Consider the following 21,170-nt stretch of genomic DNA (forward strand, 5'->3'; position numbering starts at 1 on the left):
CGTAGACGCATAATGCACAATGATATATGTATATGTAGCAAGACCGATCTTTTTTTTGTTTTTTACAAAAAAAAAAGCACGGCCACGCTGTGTAAGTACCACAAAAGTGTATTTCCGATAGTTTCGAAGACCGCTAGTGTGTAAGGCATATCAGAAAATATGGAGTTTCTTCTTTGATTCAAAACATCGTATAAAAATAAAACGTCGATGGATATAGATTGCGATATAAAAATATATGTTGTACGATTTTCATATAAAAAATACGTGTATATCGGTTTTTTGTTAATAATGCAGTTATAAAATAACATTGCCGAAAGAGAATGTCGTGAGACGTAAAAAAAACTGTAAACTCGGATCGATTAAAAAAAAATAAAGAAATAAAACACATTCTTTTGCCAGTTTCAATTTAAAAAATAAAAAAAATGTCATTGGTATAAAAAAAAAAGATAAAGGCAAAAAAAACTTAAAAAAAAAAGAACTGTATACAATGTGTAAAAAACATAACGTAATACTATAAGAAAATCTCGTGTTTGCGAGTGAGATAATTGCGATCAAAAGTGCGGAAATGGAGCCTCGTCAGGTTTCTGATTAAAGTACTCATACCCTGCAAAGGTATATTGCACGTTAACAGAAGAGAAGCGGCAACGGCACGCGCGCGGCGACGTCGCTGACTCTCGTCTCTTTCCCCTCGCGTCTTCGAAGCCGCCTTTCTTCCTCCGCGCTGCACACAATAACGTAATTAATACAAACGTCGCGCGCTGGTGGTGCTTTTTCACGGTAGCACGCGTGTATGCACGAAGTCTAATATAATATAATGGTATATCCCTGTTTCATTCAAATGCGCTAAGCACTTTTAAGCTCAACTATACACTTTTTTTTTTTAATACAGCGCTATTCGGGATGTGTGTAAAAACTTTCATATAAAAAAATAAAATAAATAATCTGTAAATAAATATGCTAATACAATTAGTTAATAATAGTATTAGTAATACAATTAGTCAATAAATTATTGTGTGTGATTATTGTATATGATTATGAAGTGCGAGAGATGAGTGTCGCTCGCGCCACGATGTTGCACACGTTTCCCGGAAAAATCTCTCACAACCGTGATATTTTCTCGACGATCGAGCGAGAACCTTTCGTAGTTTTTTATGAATACGGTGCCAAAGAAAGAGATTCGATTCTAGTAAACCTAAATCTAGTAAATTCTTTTTCTATTGTTAGTTTTTTTCTTTTCAGCTTAGAATCTCAGCTGATATTAAATTAAACTTCGGATTTGATATCGTGCTCCTTTGTTCTCGGCAATCGGTGCGTTCTCTCTACGACATACGGATTACTAATTAATTTATTATACTTAATTTATATTATTAATTTATATTACTTAAATTTATATATCCAAACGAGCATTACTGGTGACAATCTCTCGCGCGCGGAATCTATCACTTTTCTTTTCGCGCGCGAAATATCAAACGCGCAACGTGTGCTGTTCATCATTGCACGAGGCGTCACGGTAAAATATGAGCGGTGAAATTGCGCATGATCGCGATATGATGGGATGATGATGGTGAACTAAATCGGCGAAAGCCAATAGGCCAGCAACGGCGCGACTCTAATCCTCCTCCTTTTTACCTCTTTATTCATTCATTCTTACACTGTGACATCACACCAGAGCACCGACGGAAAAGCGTTGAGGATACTGAATAGCAGATATGTGTGTTTGTATGTGAGTGTGAATGTGTGAGAGTTATGTGTCAATCTGACTCGTTGCTCTTTTTGTCAACATTTTTTCCTTCGGAAATTCTTCCTGTTTTTTTTTTTGTTTTACGCCATTCTTTTGTTTATATCCAGGAGAGAGTATATAGAGCCTCTAAGTTTGCGCCAGTTTCCTAAGATGAGAAGGACGTCGCCTGGTGACCCTTCTTCGGCTTTCGCCTTGCCGTTCTCAAGATTGCTCCGCTCGCAATCGTTGACCTAGATGCTCGAACACTTGCACCACGTATTCCAATCCGTTCATGTAATCGCGGAAGATCAGCCAGTCCCTCAGTTCGGTCTGTGTCCGCGATTCCTTCTTTCGGAACTCGGATGTCATGATGTCTCGAGTGATGTCCGGACGTGGAGTTAGGCCGCGTTCTACCAGAGCCACCTGAAGCTCACAAAGTACCTGGAGAGGAAACGGGGACACATTAGATCTGTATTTACTTCTCAGTACGCGTGTTGAAACATTTAATTGTCCGCGTGTCTAACGTTTGTTAGAGGGGAAAAAACTTTTGCGTTTCAAGAGCGTTTTGAAGCTCACAAGCAAAACCGAGAACGTTGGATGTGTATTTGATTTCCGTCCGCAAACGCTCAGAAACGCTGTTTTTAGAAAGAAACGGAGAATTTTTTTTCTTTAAGAAGAAAATTGACATGAACTGATCATTTTCGACGGACAGTTTTCCACTATGATTCTGTATATATTCGCGAAGTCTGCGCAATTTATATCAAAGAGAGAGAGAGAGATAGGAAGGGAGTAATAAATAAAAACACGGCAGAAAAGTCCAATAGGAATTTGAGCGCCGAAAGCTATATTCGTCGGAATGGCCGATAAAACGGCAGTTTCGCCTCTCAGCGACGATCCTTAACGTCTCAACCTTTGCGTAAAACGCTCGTAAAACTCGGCGAAGCGCTTTTTATCGCGCTTGCGGCAACAGGAGACAGAATAATTCAGGCTAATTGTGCCGGTGCCTATTGTGAAAGTCGGCGGTTCTAGATTTTTTTTTCATTTTTTTTCTCACCGCGCGCGCACTTAGAAAGGTGTAACGGAAAATCAATCTCAAAAAAAAAAAAAACAACTCACCCCGCGAAGCTTGAATTCGGCCTCCTTGAACTCGTTGCGGAACGAGAGCCCGTAATCCTCTTGATCCCAGACTATCTGCTCGAGACCCACCGCAAATTTCTGCATGTTTTCGTACACGTTGAGCAGAATCTCGTCCAACTAAAACCGAACGACACAGATGAAAATCCGATATTTTTTTTTTTTTTTTTTCAACCCGCTCGCTTGTAGAAAAGCTCGTAAAATATATTCATCCAAAAGATATACTCACTTCTATTTTTTTGAGATAATCTTGGTCGAGATTCTCTCCTAACTGTTTGGGAATTTCCTTCTGGCCGGGCAACCAGCCGTAGTGGAGATTGAACTGCGGCGAATGCAGGCTGCTTAAATCCGACCCGAATGTGTATTCGAGCTGTAAATCAAAGAAGAGAAACGTGGACGCGATTAGATGCCGATTGTGCCACGATCGGAAAAAGGAGTCGGATTTCCGCGTCTCGTCGTTCTTTCGCGATCTCACGGGAATTCGAGAAAAATTATTCCGCGTGGGTGTCGCGCGTTATTGCCGCGAGCGTTTTGCATGTCTCTTCTTATTTTGTTGCGGGAGCGGAAGATTGAAGTATGTGAAACGGTGCGCGTAACGCGCATCTATAGCTACAACCTCCAATCATAAATTACTGAGAAGAGCAATCACTTGTTGCTTTACTTAGCGCGACGTGCTATCTCAAAGAGATATATATATTTTTTTTTTAATCACAAAATACGCACGCAGCAACATTTCACGTTACTCTGCAATGTCAGCGGTAATGCACCTCGTCGCTTCGCTTTGCAAAAAAAAAAAAAAACCGGTGCAAAACAGCTTATTGTTTTTCCGAGTAACCGTCAATTGCGCTCCGTATCGGCGTTAATTTCTCACAGCGACGCCACTGCATGTCGAGTTTAGTCACCGATTGTACAGTGTAACATCCCGTGTGCGCGCGCGCGCGCGAGATCAGTTCTACTGATATTCACTGAGTTCCTGGTACGATGAAAACGCAGAGCGGGCTCGGTCGTGCGAACCGTTTAGAATGAGTAACAACTCGGACAGTTTGCGGGGAGTCTTCGGGCGCGTGCCCTTCGACGTGCGGCGGCGCTGACTTTTCGGAAATACCGAGATGGGTCGGCTGACGAAAACCAGCTCAGTCCCTTTACCGAGAATTTACTCGGAAATTCGGAGCGCCGGCTTCGATGGGACACACGCTAAAATGTGTTTCATCCGGGATCGGTTACGTATCGCACGAGTCATTATGAATCATCCACCGAGGTGGGAGGTGTCGGAAGAAATAGCCAAGGGAAAACGGTTGCCGCCGCAGTTTGCGTAATACGTCCGATGTCGCTTTGCCGCGCTTTGATGTTTGTAATATGCGAGTAGTCGTTTGATTCGAGGTCGACTCGGTGTATCGTAAATAAGGTAAATGTCCCGATGATCGGACAAGTACCGTTAATCGTACATTTATTAGAAAAGTAATTTATAACAAAATTTCATAATATATGCATAATATATGCGCATGTGTTTTGCGCAATGATTGTTCAGTTGAAATTGCATCTCGCGCTTGCGCAATGCTCCGATGCATCAACACCGCGGTCCAATAAACTTTTCAGGCGCAGGTCGTTGGCCTCTTTGTTATGACAAACAATCGCGATATCCGAACCAAGGAGTTTCAAACAACCGTTTTGAATTTCGATATTAATATTCTGCGCCAAAAACGTGTCCGCTAAAAGTGCAATTTACAAAAATGGTTGTTTTTTTTATTTATTCAACCTTACGCTCGATAACGCTTGTTTCCAGCGGTAGATAATGCGTGTCCCATTATCTGCGGAACGGAAGTAATCGCGCGACAACTTGCGCAGCGAGCGCGCGATAACACTTTCGATCGCAAACAATATTCCTCGGATCCTATAACGCTTGCGGTCACGTGTTGCTCGACCTGATAAATCACATAAATGCGCTTTGCGCTCCGTCTCCGAAAACGTGAGCGACGCCGGGAAAACGAGTTTACGGACCGCGACGAGAGAATTGCTCCGCGTGAAAAAAGGGAGAGAGAGTGTATATACGTGACAAAACAAACGGGATTTCGGAAATTCGTGGCGGCTCACAAGGGCGGCATCGCGGTAGTCATTCATTAAACTCATTCCCTCGTTATATGGCGTGTATACGCGTACCTGAGACCGGCGGCTACTCGCGCGACGAGCTATCGGGGGCCCTTCTCACGCCCCGATCGTTATGAAAGCCGCCGGGAGAGGATACAAAGATATCTTTCCGACCCATCACTTTCTATCGAGAAATACTAAATACGCACCGACGATCGTATCACGCCGCGCCGTGATTGCGTCACCGGTCGTTATTGCTAATAATACCAAACACGATAATATCCACCGCGCGAAGCTCCCTCGTGGTGTATACGTAAATGAGGGAACCGCGTAGGTAAATTAAATCGAGTTTTACGATAATTTTGTGCAAGCAGTCCTCTAATAAATACATTAACCTTACGGGACGACCCCCACGCCTACCTACGAGAACGCTCTCTCCGGCCTGACTGAGTCTCTTTCAGGTGCCGAAAAACAACTCGTTTCCATCGTCTTGTTTTACGATGTGTTAGTTACATGCGGCTCTCACGCGACGATTCTCATTTCGTCGGAGATATTTCGAAGATACTCGTTTTGATAGGACGTAGAAGAAAAAAAACCAAAAAAAAACCGCAAGGAAAAAAGCGTCGATCTCTTTGCGCTCCGAAGCGTTTGAATTTTCTTTCGAACCTTTTTATGGCGCGAGATGTAGAAACGCGAGGGAAGATCGCGAGAGGAGAGCAAGAAACGAGCGAAGGTGAAACGAAAAGCAAAAAGTGAAATATAAAAGGAATTGTCGCTAACAACCACTGGCGGCGGACAAATCTGTGGCGCGCGGGTCTTTTGTGCCTCGTAAAAGTCTCGTCGACCACACTGGGGCACGAATAATCGTAAAACCGGGCTGGTGGAAGCCCGGCAGGAAGTAGGCTGGCGAGGAATAGGTACCGCGGCGCTGCCGAGGACCCGTCAAAATCAATTAGCCTTTCCAAGTCTTTCTTCTATGGCGCGCGGCTTCGCTGCACCGCTTATTACAAGTTATAAAATTTCGTGCGACGGCTTCGAGATCCGATCGAATATCCCGCGACTTTGCCTCGCGTTCCCCACGAGCGAGGTGGAAAAACAGAAACGACCGGAGAGAAAGAGAGACAGAAAGAGAGAAAGAGAAAAAAACAACAGTTTTCTGATTCAGACGAAGAGAATCTCGCGACCATTGTTTTTTTCCATCGCTATTCAATCGATCAAGATATTATTATACATCAGTAAATTTATGATTTACATATATCGAATAAAAAAAATCGTTTTTTTTCATTTTTTTTTTTTTTTTTTTTGATACAGGAAAGAAATCAACGCGCGAGTTTTTGGCGTTTTTGTGGAAGGGAGAATTTTTATGACGGTCACGTGCGTTCGGAAAATATGTCATCGCGCGAAGGAGCGACGTCGAAACGTAGCAGTGTCATGAGATATGTGTCGTATGTATCGAGGCGAGTACATGCACTGGCTGGCTTGTATATCCGGTCTGGGCTTTAGTATGCATGCGGTGTGCCAAGTGTGGCGTATAAGCTGCGCCCGCACATTCACGTGGGGGTATGGAGTGAGGGAGAAAGGGGGACAGCTTCCGATTCTGATTTATTGGAATCCTCCGCTTCCGATATTTTATCCGATTCCATCACGTACCGGCGTCTGCGCGCACAGTCCTGAAGACGTTGTCCGTCGCGCGATCCGACTGGCAGACAGTCGGAATCATCGGAGGCTGTTTACAGGCGACGCGCGCAAGGACGTACGATGAACCGCGTATCGTGACAACGACGACGACGACGACGACGAAACTAACAAAAAGTTACGAGGCAAAGCAAACGAGGAAATTAAAATGAGTTGTAGAAGAGAGTCGAGAGTGCGGTCAATAAATCCGCAAGTCAACGACTTCTTGAAAGAAGATCGTTGAGCTTTTCGGAAAAGTTCTTCTCGCGTGAGATCACGTGATCGAAACACACCGCGTGGACTCATCTCGCTGCTACGCGCGCGCGAAAGAGATATATCATGAGACTTCCGCCGTTCTCGGTATCCTCTCGGCTAATCTATTCCTTTCTCCGATAACGAGCGTTGGAAAGTGAAGTCACTGGACCGGCAGACAGTGTGTCGCCGCGGTCGATATCAGCGGAGGGAGGCGAGCTGAAGAGACTTCCCCTGGAATTCTCTCAGCCTCGATTTCACGCTCGGGACGAAGAAGAGGAGGAAGAGGGACTCTTGCTGTGCGACTCTTCTCGACTCGCGCGACACTTCTGCCCGCGCGAGACGATCTCACACGTGCGCAAATTTTATTGTCTTTCTTCGACAAGAGAGCTGCGGCTTGTCCGCGATGTATCGTATTATGCGCTGACTTGGAGAAAACATCGGTATCCGGTAACGCGATGATGTAACGGCTTTCTAGCAACCTTCGGCTCGCGAGGGAGCCCTACGGCGATATACGGAGCCTAATAATGCGAAGACGCGCAAATAACCTTCCTCCCGATGCACGCGACTAATGCTAATTCGCTCGGTCATGTACACTCGCCTCTCGCCTAGACAAATACCGTTCGCGAGAGAATCTTTGTCTGGTTTTTCTCTTACAAACGACGTTCTCTCACGATCACGGATGTTTATGGTCTGGGTTGCCATTGTTCGGCAAAACGCAGCCGTTTAAGGAATTAAAAAAAAAAAAACGTCGTATTCATGATTAATTGATTGATTCAGAAAATACGTCATCAGGTCGTAATTAATCTTCCTACTTGTTTTTTCAAGTTTTCGCAATTTTCTTCGCACACACTTGCGGTTACGCGCGAAAATTTATGGATCTCGAGCGAGAAACGTGACTAAAAATCGCGCATGCGAAACATCGCTTCCTTGCGGTTTTCGAGTCGGTCTCTTTTTTTGGATCGCTAGAGAAGAACCTTGAGAAGAGAACCTCGCTCGGGTCGGGTGCGTGATTTATTGTCCTTGACTGAAGATAATAAGGTACGATTGGTCGAGAAGATTCTCTTTCGAAACGAACATTTTTCGCAAGTCGCGCGTGTTTGTCATAAAATGTGCGTATGAATACTAAATGCGGCATATTCCGAAATTAGAGAACCGTTAAAGAAATACGCGAGTAAGACACTTTATATATTATATTCCATTTTAACGGTTTGATTTATATGTTGCGGTCTGAAATTTAAAATTCACTTTTTTTTTGTAAACAAGAAGCAAAATAGCGAGACTGAATTTAATGAAGTTAACGTGGCGTGGGACGAAGACACGGGCGCGATTTACAAAATCGACATCTTTTTTGAAGGTCTATGCGACGGTCTCGTGAAACACTACGATCGATGTGTGTATGTGTGCGAACGACCGGAAGCACTACCATAACCGCCTTCCGCTCGAAGGTTCTCTCACTCCACCCGGAGCGAAGTCCCCACTTAAAAGTCTCACCGATAATTATCGATCGATTGAGTTTAATCTTTCGGTTTGAAACCACCGATATCTCTAGTTTACGCGTTTTTTTTTTTTTTTTTTTTAGAGATACATATCGTGGAATTGTAATAAACTTACATATCTGTCGCGGAAACGTTCCGCATGATACAACGCTTGACTGGCTTGGAGCACTATTTGCTGTATGAGTTGCTCGTCGGGAAACTGCACGACGTCCAGATCGCCGTCGAAATCCTCCGAAGCCAGACCGCACGGATTTACCCATTTCGGGGGTGTGTTTAGCCGTTTCTCCTCGAGAGTCATCGGAGCGCCTTGCACTGATAACACGAAGAAGTTTACCAATAGAAACCCTGAAAACAAACAAAAACAAATTTTTTAATTTTTATTTGTTATTCTCACGCTGCTGCTGGTGATATTTGAAAAATGCAGGCTATAGAGAAGATTGAAGTAATCAAAACGGTTACGTTAAAAGTACAGTTTTATCGAATGTTTGAGCGATAAACGAGCGCCACGAGATTGGGACCTATTTCTCGATCGAGAGCATCTCGTACGTAAAGGCATTATTAACGGAATTGTCCGCGTATTTAAAAAACAAACCAAAAACAAAAAAGAGAACGCGGATACAGCTCACTTGTCGGGCGGTAATCAACGATTTGACGTGTGTGTGAGAGAAAGGGAGAGAAAGAGAGAGAGAGAAAGAGAGCCGCGAGATACCTGCGTGAAATTATCATCGAGCTTCCGGCTCTCCTCTGTTTTCACCCTCGGGGATTCACTCGTCGATAGTAAGCGCCTAAATGGCAGATTCCGATCGGGGCCGTCTTATGATCATCCGGCAGTTTCAGGGATCACCGCTCGTCGAATTACGTCCCCGCGAATTCGTCGTCGCATTATTACGCGAGTTACGACCCTTGATGAGGGGCCTCGGATCACGTGCAAGCCGGCAACGACGACAAACCGTGTCCACGGTTGCGTACGCATTCGGAGGATGAGTGTAACGACGGGCAAGCTACCGCATATGATGTGTCGACTGCATTTAATCCGTGCCCCCTTCCCCTTCTCTCTCTCTCTCTCTCTCGTCGTTCGAAACGCACGTCGAGATATTTGAAAAATTTGGATATTTATCGCGAGAGCTGATGTATCGAGGTTAAAATCGTTTTCTCGATCCACCGGATCGAGAATTTCTGAATGAGTAATAAAAAGATTTTACATATGTAAAAATCAATGATTTTTCGCGCTAATTAATTTCAACGACGTGCAACGCGCCCGTCGATTGTCGATCGACGAAGAAGAGAATCGAGAGGTTTCATCGTTCGGCGAAATAAAAATTAGGCGCGCAATCGCACAAAGCGCCGAAGATGCGCCGCCTCGTAGACGTTGACGAATTTAATTTTAATGTGCGAGAACGCGCGTACACACGCGCACAAATGTGCGCGAACGTGTTTGTGCGTCGTGTGCTGTATGTACACACATGTGATGCAGCGTGGCCGGCGGACGCGCCATGTGAGCGGACGGAGACACAGAAGTGCAGACAGAGAAAGAACGAGATGAGGAGAAAACTAGGAGCGAGACGAGAGGAGGGAGACGCCGCGGACACTTAACGCATATTAATGAGCGGCTCTTAAGTGCGTTCTGCGTTGCGATGAGAGAGCAATTTGCCCGCGCGGAGAAGAGTTTCGCGCCCCAAAGCGACGACGCATAACCGCGTGTCGATCCGCGACGTATGTATATATACGTTGTCGTAACGCAGTTCTCTGATCACAAGGATGCGCTAAACGATGAGTTTGCACGACCGACCGCGCGAGAACGCGATTATAAAGCGCGTCGATTCGATTCGATTTGCGCGATGAAATTTGCGCGAAAGTCGTACAAATAAACTAAACGCGGGAAATTGTCGCACAATTTAAAGAATTGCGCGAGACATATTTATATAAATCGTATACATTGTCTCTATCGGTTTATATATTCTTTTTCTCGCAATTCCGATTACATCAGACTCGCGTAACGATAATCTATTTTTGCGCTTTAACTTTCGTTATTGAGAAAAAGAGAATCTTGGAACACATATCGGGAGATATCTCTCTCGGGGAAGGATCCAACAATCCTGACGTCCAATCAGTGTTCGCTAATGATGTTGGGAGAAACACACGCGTGAGTGCTCTCTTGCAACTCCACTTTTCACCCATATACGAAAACGTTCGAGAAACGAGATCGTTGTTCGCGCCGCAGGTATTTTTATCGTCCTGCGAAGAGCTCGCGCAGCAGTTGATCCACGTAAACGATCTCGGTATTCGCGCGCGACCGTATCTCCTTACCGGTCGCTCAAAGGCGTCGCGCACTTTCTCTTATTTCTTTTAATTACGCCGTCTTTTTTTTATCCGCCCGCCCGGACATTTAATCGCTATGCTATTAGTCTTCCATGATCGGTCAAATTTGTCGACAGAGAAAGGGACATTTCGCGCGCTTATGATACGGGCAACGCTTTCAGACGGGTTTCGTAGCGCGAGGAAAGAAATTCAAACGACAGCCGGCCGCGCGCGAGAGATCTCGCGTCGCCGCGCGCTCAGAGAGAACTTACACTCTCGTATTTACCTAATCCAGGAACTACGCGCCGCGGAACTTAATTGTTTTTCGCAGAAGCATATTAGTCGGTACATTTCGCCGTGTAACGGAAATAAAAAACAAACTATTGTTCTCGATATGTGACAATTTTCGCAATTTGCGCTTTTTTCGTTACGAGCGGATAATTCGCGCGGTTGACAAAATTCGCGAATTTTTCACGAAAAATCGCAAACTCTGACGTTTGCTTTTTGTCAGTCGGTCAAGAAAATGTCGGCGGACTCGCGCGCTCCGTTTTACCCGCTTTTATATTTTACACCCGCTGCAACCGCCGTCGTCGCCGGGTGTACACCGAGGGCCTACCTCAACGACGACGACGCTTTCGACGGCGTTCCATTTGAAATTCCTGAGTTACCCGCGGCCGCGCGCGTTGAAAAAAAGTACGGGTCGCGCAAAAGCCGGCGCGCACCGGTGCAAAGCGCATCTCCGCGCTGTCGGCCGGCAAGAAAGACGGTTGAAAAATGCGGTAATGACGCACTGTCCTCGCATTGCTCGCGACAATTATACCCCATTACGACCGACCCGCTACTCCCTTTTCTTCCGTTCGCGAACGAACGCGCGAACCCGAGGCGCGCGCGTTGCGGTAGGTCGCGCGATGTTACACGTCGTCGTTGTCGTCGCCAATGTGCCGTCTGCCAATTTATTAGAGATTATTTTACTTGGCAATTTCTTGTTGTCGCGAGAGGAACAAAACATAGCCGAGCCGTGCCGCAAGTCCGACATTTGTTGACACAAGACCGCATCGGAAAAAAAACGTCGTCTACCAAAGACAAAACGATCCGTCGTTTGCTGCTCGCGTTAATGACCGTTTCGGAAAAATATCTAAAATAACAGATGAATTACTTTTTAAAGAGCTCCGGGATTTTAAACCACCTGTAGAATCAAACTCCGAGACACTCCGGTGTGTGTGGGTGTGTGAATATGTGTGCTCAACAGGTGGGCGTCGACAAATATAGCTTATATACTGTTGGCACGAGACAGTTTTAAATTCGCATTCCCGGGAATCTGGAGCTTCGATTACGCGTTATGAATTTAATTGAGAATTTGGAAGAAAAACGGATGAAAGAGAGAGAGAGAGAGAGAGAAAGAGAGAGAGAGAGAGAGAGAGAGAGAGAGAGAGAGAGAGAGAGAGAGAAAGAAAGAGAGAAAGGCGCGCACAGGGAGATTCGCAAGTCCGTAAATGAAGAATCGATAAGAAGGACCGTTACAAAGGATGACTAATACGTTCATCTACGGCTTGCTCGAAAAATGACGTCAAACTCGCAAGAGAGACCGCGACACGAGTGAAACAATATATCGTTCATATCGAAAAAAACCCGTGGGAGAAATTTCGCTTGTAAACTTTGCATTTCTCTTAGTTTGCTCACACGTAAGAATATTTATTACACAAACAAAAAAGTTTATGTGTAGAAAAAATTTAATTAATTTTTTAAACACAAGTGAATTGTTAACGACAGATAAGGATAGATTTGAAAAAAATAAAACACAAAATAAAAACGAAAACGAAAAAGTTACGAACTATTGTAAAATATTAAAAAATTGTGACTTTACGTATTTAACAACAATGTATAAGATCTCTAGTGATGACACTTGAATCGTGAGCGCACTTATGAATTGATAAGTACACTCGATGGATGTTTTCTAATGGCATCTGTCACACGAGACGATTAGATTTCGAGATACGCACGTGCAAGTTTTTTTTTTTTTTTAATATATCGAGTCACATCCGAGCGATTAGCTTATCGAGTTATTTGAGTTGCACCTGATAGAGCGAATACCGACAAAATATACAAGAGTAAGTGGAAAGTTCGGCCAAATTCTCGGTACGAGCGTTCCGTGTCAAGGTAAATATTCGCAAAGTCAGTGTATATTTCCCGCGGTCTCGAAAGTTACGAAAATACAATCGTTCGTAGGGATGTGTGTGTATACCTACATATATATTTGTCAAAAGGTTTGTACTTAATGACCCAATAACAACAACAGGCCTGATGCAAATGAAGCAAATCCCGATATGATTTCTAAATCAATTCGTAGAAAGCCTTGTGTGTCTGCCGGAAAGAGGATGCAATTTTTATGTTGACAACGACCACGCTGCGGCGACGATAGGACACAGTTGTAAAGCGTTGCAACAACCAAAATATTGTTCCAATGATTACGTAATCCGTGTGTCTTGCAACATTGCGATCTCTCTTGTCAAAATCAATCGATCCGATTATTTTCGCGCGAGAACGTTTAACGGAAGACAACTTCTCTTTTGCGTGACGTGATTAATTTATCGCGTTGATTTTTATGTTGCGTTAAATATAAAAACGCGCTTTTATTATTAATCATTAAAAATTTTCGTGTTTCCATCGTTAATAGTTACGTTAAGAAAATTAATACTATCTCTTTACTGCATCAACGATTAATATTTTATCTCTGCTCACAATCGCATTGTCGATCGCTCCCGATCTTCAACGCGACGATCGTCTACTTACATAGACACGTGGTCAACGTGAATCCTCGGTCGTCGTTAAATGTCGTCGACGACGTGAAGTGCGAATCGTATGGCAAGTATTTCAAAGCATATGCTGGCTTCGTTCGGTTCGTCGTGGCTTTGGTGATGACGTCCTGTTGGTATTTGGTTTTCTCCGACGACAACGTCGTCGTCGTCGTCGTCGTCGTTGACGGTAACGCGTGGAAGCGCAGCCTTGTACGGTCAAGGACCCGGTGGAACGTAGTCCTCTGATCGCGAGCGAGTATGTTCTCCATCTTTCAAATTGATCGATCGATTTGCCACAATCACCGCGATCGCATAACACAGAATGTACCACAGTGTTACTGTGGGGTAACACTCGCGTGTTTAAATTGCGCAGGCGGTATCGAAGCGGCGGTATATCTCCCTCGCGGCGGGTCTATTCGCGTCGCGTGTATGAGCAATAGGAAACGTACACGTGCGTTTTATAATAGTGCGCAACGGATACGAGTTGCCGCCGGCTACGTCACCGATTGCTTCGTCACTTCGCTTTGAAGGGGTTGTCGCACTCGAAAAACTGTCTGCACAGAAGTCCGTTTGGCACTGCTCCCAGCACACGCGATGCACTGATTCTTATACGAGGGGGGGTAGGGGTGTTGTTGTGGGGTCCTGAGAAAGGAAGGGGGGAGGTGGGTGCTTGACAAGGTGGCGGGGGTACTCAAGAAGAAAAGGAAGAATATCGGTAGGCTATCGGATTGATGGAACCTTCCGTTTGTTCCTTCGGTTTTTCCTCTGTCTCAGAAATCTATGTCGACATTTGTGCTTTTACCTTCAATTTATCACGGATTGTATGGATGACGCTCTTTTTTTTCCAAAAGAAATGTCAAAAAATTACCCCCGTAGTGCGTGGTAGGAGACCGGACAAGAAGAGAGCGGCCAATCGGACGAGCGAACTAATAGAACAGCAGTCGAGCTGGTCTACAAGAGACAAGCTATTCGTTCGTCGTTAGGCAGGAGTGAACCTGTCTAAGGGAATGGTAGACTTCTGTGTCCGTCTGCCTTGGACGTGTACGTAGATCGCTTCTCGCCGTCGCGCTGTCCTTATCTATTGTATTTCTCTTTTGTTCTCCTTCCTTCCTTCGTCCTCTCTCTTTCTTTTTCTGTCCCTCTTTTTCTTCCTTTCTTTTTCTCTCTTTCTTCCTGTCCCGGGCGCCAACTCTTTCACTCTTCCTATCACCTCGTGCGCCCCCGATGTATGACTGTCAGTGTATGGTACTGGCCACTCAGTCGACCGGTGCCTATATACGATTGTAAAGTCACCGGAGCACGTGGCCCGCACCCCGCTTTCGGCCAATTCCCCCACCATCTTGTCGCTCTCCCTCGATCACCCGCGCTTGATTACCTCTTCTCGTCTTCTCTCTGTTCTTTTCTCCTTCTCTTTTGCCGTTGTCGTAGCCGCCGTCGCCACCTCCTTCGTCTCATGTATCTCTTCCCTCCTCCTGCAATGCTGCTTCTCCAGCACGACTCCTGACTCCCACCTCCGGGATCTGGTGGTTCAGGACTCTCCGCGACTCATTCATAACTCCCCGCGGCCGAGCGGCCGTCCCCCACTCGCCCGGCCCCCACCATACGGTAACGTAGTAGGTGCTCGTCACTCGCCAAGTGAGTGAGAACGTTGATTCAGATGAACTATGTTGCACTGTCGCGCCACACACTCTCATAATCGGAGTAAACGTCTGCCGATTCTCGATTGCGATCCTGTTGTGCGAGTAACTATCGGCTCTTTTTCTTCTTCTTGTCAGCTTGTATATATGGGGAAAAAAAAAAAAAAAAAATCGACTATCTTCGTGACTTCGTAGCGAGAGTCATTGCTACTTGTTACATTTTTCTTCTGATAGCCTGTGATGGTCTTTGTACTTTTACACACTTTTATCGAATAGAGTTTCAGCTCAAGATGTGAAAATTTTGTTTTTATATAGTCTTCAATATTTTGTTTTAAATATTTTTAACATATATTTTTTAATTTATATTTTTAATATATATTTAATATATATGAAATTTAAATATAAATAATATACTTCACTATTTATAAATAATATATTTCCTCTGGCACAATACACATGAGATATTATTTACGTTATCTAATGAACAACATCTTTCATGTGACGTAAGCATACTTCTTTAAAACGAGCTAAATTAGAAGATTCTAATTTTGGAATTGTCTCCTATATTGGAATCTTAATTATTACGCACGCGTGCGTCGCGTCATTGGCACGCGAGCGTTGTTTTTCTTTTTCTTTCATTTCTCACATATGATCGCGCAGGATCATACGTAGACAGCCGGTTGACTCGTTCTTCGTAAAAATCATGACATTAATACATTGTTGCAGATAAATTGAATCCGTCGACGGAAGATAATTATAGCAGCAGCTCCGTCTATAGAGAGACGGACGTGTGCGTCAGTGGTACGCGCGATTCCGCTAATTGTTGCCGTCGACGAAGACGTGACACCATTCGTTATCCTCGGTATGTCGTCGAGAATCTCATACGTTCGCAGCATCTTCGTAGTGTCAAGTTTCGTGATCGTTACAAACAGTTCACGACATTAACGAACGTCCCGTTAATGATAGCAGATCACGATTCTTCTCTACGTCAGAACGCGTACATGTATGATGTTAACGTAACTGGCGATGTGACGTTGATGGTAATTATTACGTTGTAAACTCGTAACGTTCTTGTGCAATCACGTCGATGAAGCAGTAAAAATAGAGTCTAGAACCATTGGTGAGTGTCTCGTGATATAAATTATTAATGACTCGATATATTTGTGTCTAGATATTATCGTTTTAAGAGTTTCATTACATTTGTCAGTTTTGTTTATATTTATATTTTGTCTCACACATAAGTCAATATATCATTGATTTATATTCCGATTGAAGAAGACTATATTGTCTAACATCCCTGGTTACTCGAAACGATCTTTTTCTTATTTCGAAATTGTTGTGAGCAAAAGCGTATTTTTTCGATTATAAAAATATATTCAACACTAATAAGATGCTTTATTGCAAAACGCGCGGGAGATCCCGCGTCGGACCGAGTGGTCCAGGTTCTCCTCTCGCGCTTCGAATTTTCCCTACCACAACTCTCTCTGTCCCTCTCCGCTCGAAACCGCGCGTCCATATCCTCCTTCACCTCCCACTTAAAGTCAGTGATGACGTTTCCTTTCACTAGCTCTCGAATGCTTACGTACATTGCGTACGTCCGGCCTGGAAGCGCGCCTACAAGTGCTTGCGCGACGCAGGCCGCGCGCGCGCTCGGTACTTCCGAAAGGATTTTCTCAGAACGCGCGCCTCAGAAGCAAATTAAGATTCCGACTGACAAATATTTTCAGGGAATTTAAACCTCCGGATATGATGCATTGTAGTGACTTAGACCCGGGAGTAATTCCTCTAACGAGGATATTTCTGATTAATTAGTATAATTAAGTCAAACGCGTGTGGTAACGCGCTCGCCACAACATTGTGCAATCTTTCATAAGACGGTTGTAAGAATTATGTAACCTCTCGACAACGAGGTGACCGCACGTACGTACTCGTTGAACATATAATTAAATTGGCAGTATTTTATAATACTACGTTATTTGATCACATAGTATTTGAATACCGTACGTGTCGTATACCGCATTATTTTGCTACACGGCATTCGAATATGTTGCGAACACATAGTATTCGAATTTCGTCATCGGCCGTTCGAAAATCAAGCGGCGAACGGACACCGTTGTAAACGCGGTAGGCGTTTTATAGATTTCGATGTCACCGATATTGCATCAAGCAGTGCAATCAATGAAATAGTTTACTCACAACTTTCGTTCACTCTCTTCGCAACAACTTTCTTTCTCTTTTTGCGTAGTCTTGCGAAAAAGTTGTCTACTGCAATGACGCCGCAAGTTTCCACCGCGTGAATAGTTGCAGGAAAAAAAAAAAAAAACATTCTGAGATTGTGTCAAAGAGTGCGCATTTTTGATACGACACGTTCAGCTTTTAATTTCGACGCAAATAACATCTTAAATTTGTGTTGTAGAGGAGCGACTATTGAATGGCTGTTGTCCGACAATCGTGTCGTGAGATAACAACTGACGGGACTCTCTTGTGTGATGTAGTCCCGCGGTAATTTTGTTTTTATTTGGAAATTACAAGAGATGTAACAGTAACGCAATTTTCTTCGGAAGAGCGTAGTTTTTACGATTAAGCGACACCTCGCTTGGTTTAATCTGTTTTTGCGGAGAACGTATCGATGTGCGCCTGATGCGGTTATCGTGATTTGATGAACAGAATGCCATTCCGCTGCGTGACTATCGGTGAAAATTGGCCATGTCTCGACCAAGCTGCTTACTTGACATTGCTCACACGGGTGTAGCGAATAAAAACAATCACGTGGCATTATTGATAAAGGAACGTGGCACTTGGCACGAAGGCGTGCCACTACCGGAAAAATCGTCGAGAGGCGCGACCTAGGTTAACACGGCGACACTTGTCTCATGTAAAAGACGAATGTAATGCCGAACGCGATGTACGGAATTTATTGATACAAATCTAGTACGTGATTTGAATATTGCTCGGCCCCCACAAATGTATATCGCGTCGCGTTCTACGTAATTTTCTTCGCTATCTCCTCGCTACGTTCAGCGATCCGGTTTGTTGTTTGCAAATACGCTTTTGATTTACTCATCACTTTGCGCGATTAGTCAACAAAAAAACAAACAAGGGTGCGCGAGTGACACATTGTATTGAAAGACGCATTTCAATTTGAAGAATGCTCTACGTGATCGACCTCACGGATCCGCGCGTTTGTCAACTTCGCGTAAGATCGCACGCATCAAATGCGAAAACGTTACGTGCTCGCGTTACGCGAGGCTCGTGTTACCGAGAGGAGTGCGCGCGGAAACTTTGACCGATTCAAATCCGCGCGTTAGAAAACAAGTAAGTGATTTGACTGCGCGAATTTGCGAAATCGTGTGTCTCTCTCTCTCTCTCTATCTTTATCTCGTTTTTTTTTTATTTTTCACACACGCCTGCTTGCATTTCTGCGCCTCGCTCCGCGATTTTTTATTTATCGCACGCGATTCCCCGACATGTTTTCCGTTTCTCGAAACGTACGTGATTTTCTAACGGAGAACGCGAGAACGACATTGCAGGCGTATATATCAAAAATAGATAGAACACTTGAGGAATTTTCAAATGAGAGTATTTTTCGCGATTAAGTAGACCGCGACTCGATTAAAACTATCACGCGCGAGAATCGTAACATTTGAAACAATAAAAAAATTCTTCTCCGCTCAATATTCTTCGTCGTTACCTATTTATCTGTTGGGCATGACATGTGTCTATTCGACGTATAGTTTGCGGGATGACAACATATTTCAACACACTTTCCTCATCATAAACATCAAACTTCATTTGCTAGTGACGTAATTAAAGTATGCACGTTCGATTGATCTTCTTCGAAGCGACGTGCGCCCGAATATTATATCTTCGAAAATGACGTAACTACGATGCGACACATAAAAGGGTTCGTGATAATTCAAGAAGCCAACAGCTGTTGATCTCGTGAGAAAACGATCCTACGATATTCTCTCTTTGCGCAGCCAAAACGTCAAATATACGAGCTGCGCAACAGTAACCAAAAGTTTGTTAATAGTTACGGAAAGGACAAGTAAAAATAAATACATTTATGCGTTTCTCTTCGTCTATGGGGTCAAAACGAGAAACCGGGGTCGTTAAGTGATGACTAGACTCTGCCACGGGCTTACGCAGAAGACGTACGCGATTGTGCGTCGTCCGGCAAGAAAACGAAACGAGATCCGACGAGTAAGAGCTTGTCCGAGCTTAAATTAAATGATTCAATATCGTCATTGTTTCACTAGAAACGCCGCGCGTTTTCCATCGAAATTTGCGTGCGCAAACGCCCGCCCGCCCGCGTGTGTGACAAATTTATCCTCGTCGACTCTGCGCTACGTGAGATTGACACACACGGGACTCCGTTACTTATGGAAATTAGTCTAATTTCGTATCGCGGACTGGCCCATTACGCTCATATAGTCACGCATCAACGCGTAATGTCCGTCATCATGACCGATAATCACTTCGATGAAAACACAAGAGGAGAATCGCGGGAATTGCACGTCGCGCACGCGCGAAGCGTCGTTTGCGCGAAAAAAAAAAACGAGATATTGTTTCTCAAGGCGAGGCTCGCAATTGTGTAATGCAAGTATAATATATACATGTATATATATATATATATATATATATACATATATATTTAGTACGGTTACTATGTGTATGTATTGCCACGTCTCTCGTTGAAAAAGAGAAAATTGATTTTGCAAACTCGCGGAACGTGTTTGACTAATGATTTTCTGTTCGATCGTTTTGATTAATAGCAATATTTTAATTAATGTCTCCGTAAAAAAAATAAAAAAAAAAACGAAGCCTTTAGCGGCGTCTTCACACGAGCTTCGCTTCTGTCTCTCGGATTATGTACATATTTAGCGTGGCGCTTTGGATCGCGCACATGAATCACGCATATTAATTCTGGAATGAAACGCGCGGGAGATTTTGAGTCATTAATAAAGCAATCGGAGAAATGTGACCCGCAATAACGCGCGATCGCGTGTCGCAGTCAACATTTGTTGCCGCTGAAATTTCACGCACAGCTTTTCATGTTTATTGACAATTATTTAAAATATTTGTCATTTTTTTTGTAATTTGAAAAAAATAGATTTACAAACGCGCATCACATCTATACGACAAATTTTTATGATTTTTTTTCAATCATAAAAGCGTTTTCTCTTTTTTACTGATTTTAAGTTTTTTTTCTTTCGATCCTTTTGAAGCAAATGTTTACAGATTGATGATTCGATCGATATCGAATCGATGAAAAACGAAAATTGATAAGAAGAAACGACATCGGCTAGTCAACAAGGCTAGATCGATCCGCGATGAAGGGAGGTTCATTGTACCCGATCGAGTACGGTAATCTCGAGCCGGGGAGAATGCACTGAGGGTTTCGGAGTCCGCAACCGGTTGCGGATTTTGCGCGCATTCGGAGCGCGTACGGGCGCGCGCGCTAAAAAGCGACGTTTAACCATCCGAAGAGTGGAAAGGACAGGGGGCAATTTTTCGAAGGAGGCAATTATCGATTCGTGTGGTCCACGGCGGCGGATTGCAAGAAGCGGATAGAGACATCGGCCACATTCCACGGGTACGAAAGGCACGCCGTGAGATCCCGATAGGGACTTCTCTCGGTTCTTTTCTTTCTCCTCCTCGCCTTGCCCGTCCTGCTCGACATTTTGGGATCTCCAGAACGAGGGACCACCCAGGCCCGCTCCCCTCATTCGACTATGCTTTGTAGCGGATAAAACGGGGACTCCTCGAGCAAAAGTGTACAGGACAAATCGAAGCTCTTACCGTTGTGAAGGCGGCTACATGTACTTTCTCGACGCATGACAGCTGTCATTTATCCCGTTGTTTGGGGCAATGGATTCTATCATTTCAGAAGATTCGGAACTGGCTCGAATCGCGACGGAAGCGCTCGACGTGTGATCCCAATGAACGCGGATGTGATACGCGAGAATACGCGGACATCGCCGCGCTATCGCGAATTTGACACACACACATACACACACACATGCGCGCGCGCGCGGCGATGCGGCGGTGGTCAGGCTTGGAAAATCCGGAGATT

At 44.3% G+C, this 21,170-nt stretch overlaps 1 protein-coding gene across 2 annotated transcripts; it reads right to left on the reverse strand.

Annotated features, from left to right (window-relative positions):
- Positions 1-406: 406 nt before the first annotated feature.
- LOC109863261 lies at positions 407-21,119 on the reverse strand. 2 transcript variants are annotated; one of them, XM_020443501.1, is made up of 5 exons: positions 20,897-21,119; positions 8,480-8,709; positions 3,084-3,224; positions 2,837-2,974; positions 407-2,161 (listed from the first exon to the last, which is right to left on the reverse strand). In XM_020443501.1, exons 1-5 carry the CDS (start codon positions 20,943-20,945, stop codon positions 1,943-1,945), a joined length of 777 nt encoding a protein of 258 aa, XP_020299090.1. In that variant the 5' UTR covers positions 20,946-21,119; the 3' UTR covers positions 407-1,942. The 2 variants fall into 2 exon arrangements, with proteins under 2 accessions (XP_020299090.1, XP_020299087.1); XM_020443498.1 differs by lacking the exon at positions 20,897-21,119 and adding an exon at positions 13,453-13,756.
- Between the last annotated feature and the right edge of the window lie 51 nt (positions 21,120-21,170).

Source organism: Pseudomyrmex gracilis, unplaced genomic scaffold (genome assembly GCF_002006095.1).
Source record: "Pseudomyrmex gracilis isolate BER0280 unplaced genomic scaffold, ASM200609v1 scaffold_11, whole genome shotgun sequence".
Taxonomy (NCBI): Eukaryota; Metazoa; Arthropoda; class Insecta; order Hymenoptera; family Formicidae; genus Pseudomyrmex; species Pseudomyrmex gracilis.

What these genes read in the sequence shown, in the direction of transcription:
- LOC109863261 (XM_020443498.1), bottom strand. Translation starts at nt 13,726, where the DNA reads ATGGAGAACATACTCGCTCGCGATCAGAGGACTACGTTCCACCGGGTC. An exon ending in CACGTTGACCACGTGTCTAT is followed by an intron (nt 8,710 to 13,452) that starts GTAAGTAGACGA and finishes GTTTGTTTTCAG; the next exon opens with GGTTTCTATTGGTAAACTTC. An exon ending in CCGAATTCAAGCTTCGCGGG is followed by an intron (nt 2,162 to 2,836) that starts GTGAGTTGTTTT and finishes TTTCCTCTCCAG; the next exon opens with GTACTTTGTGAGCTTCAGGT.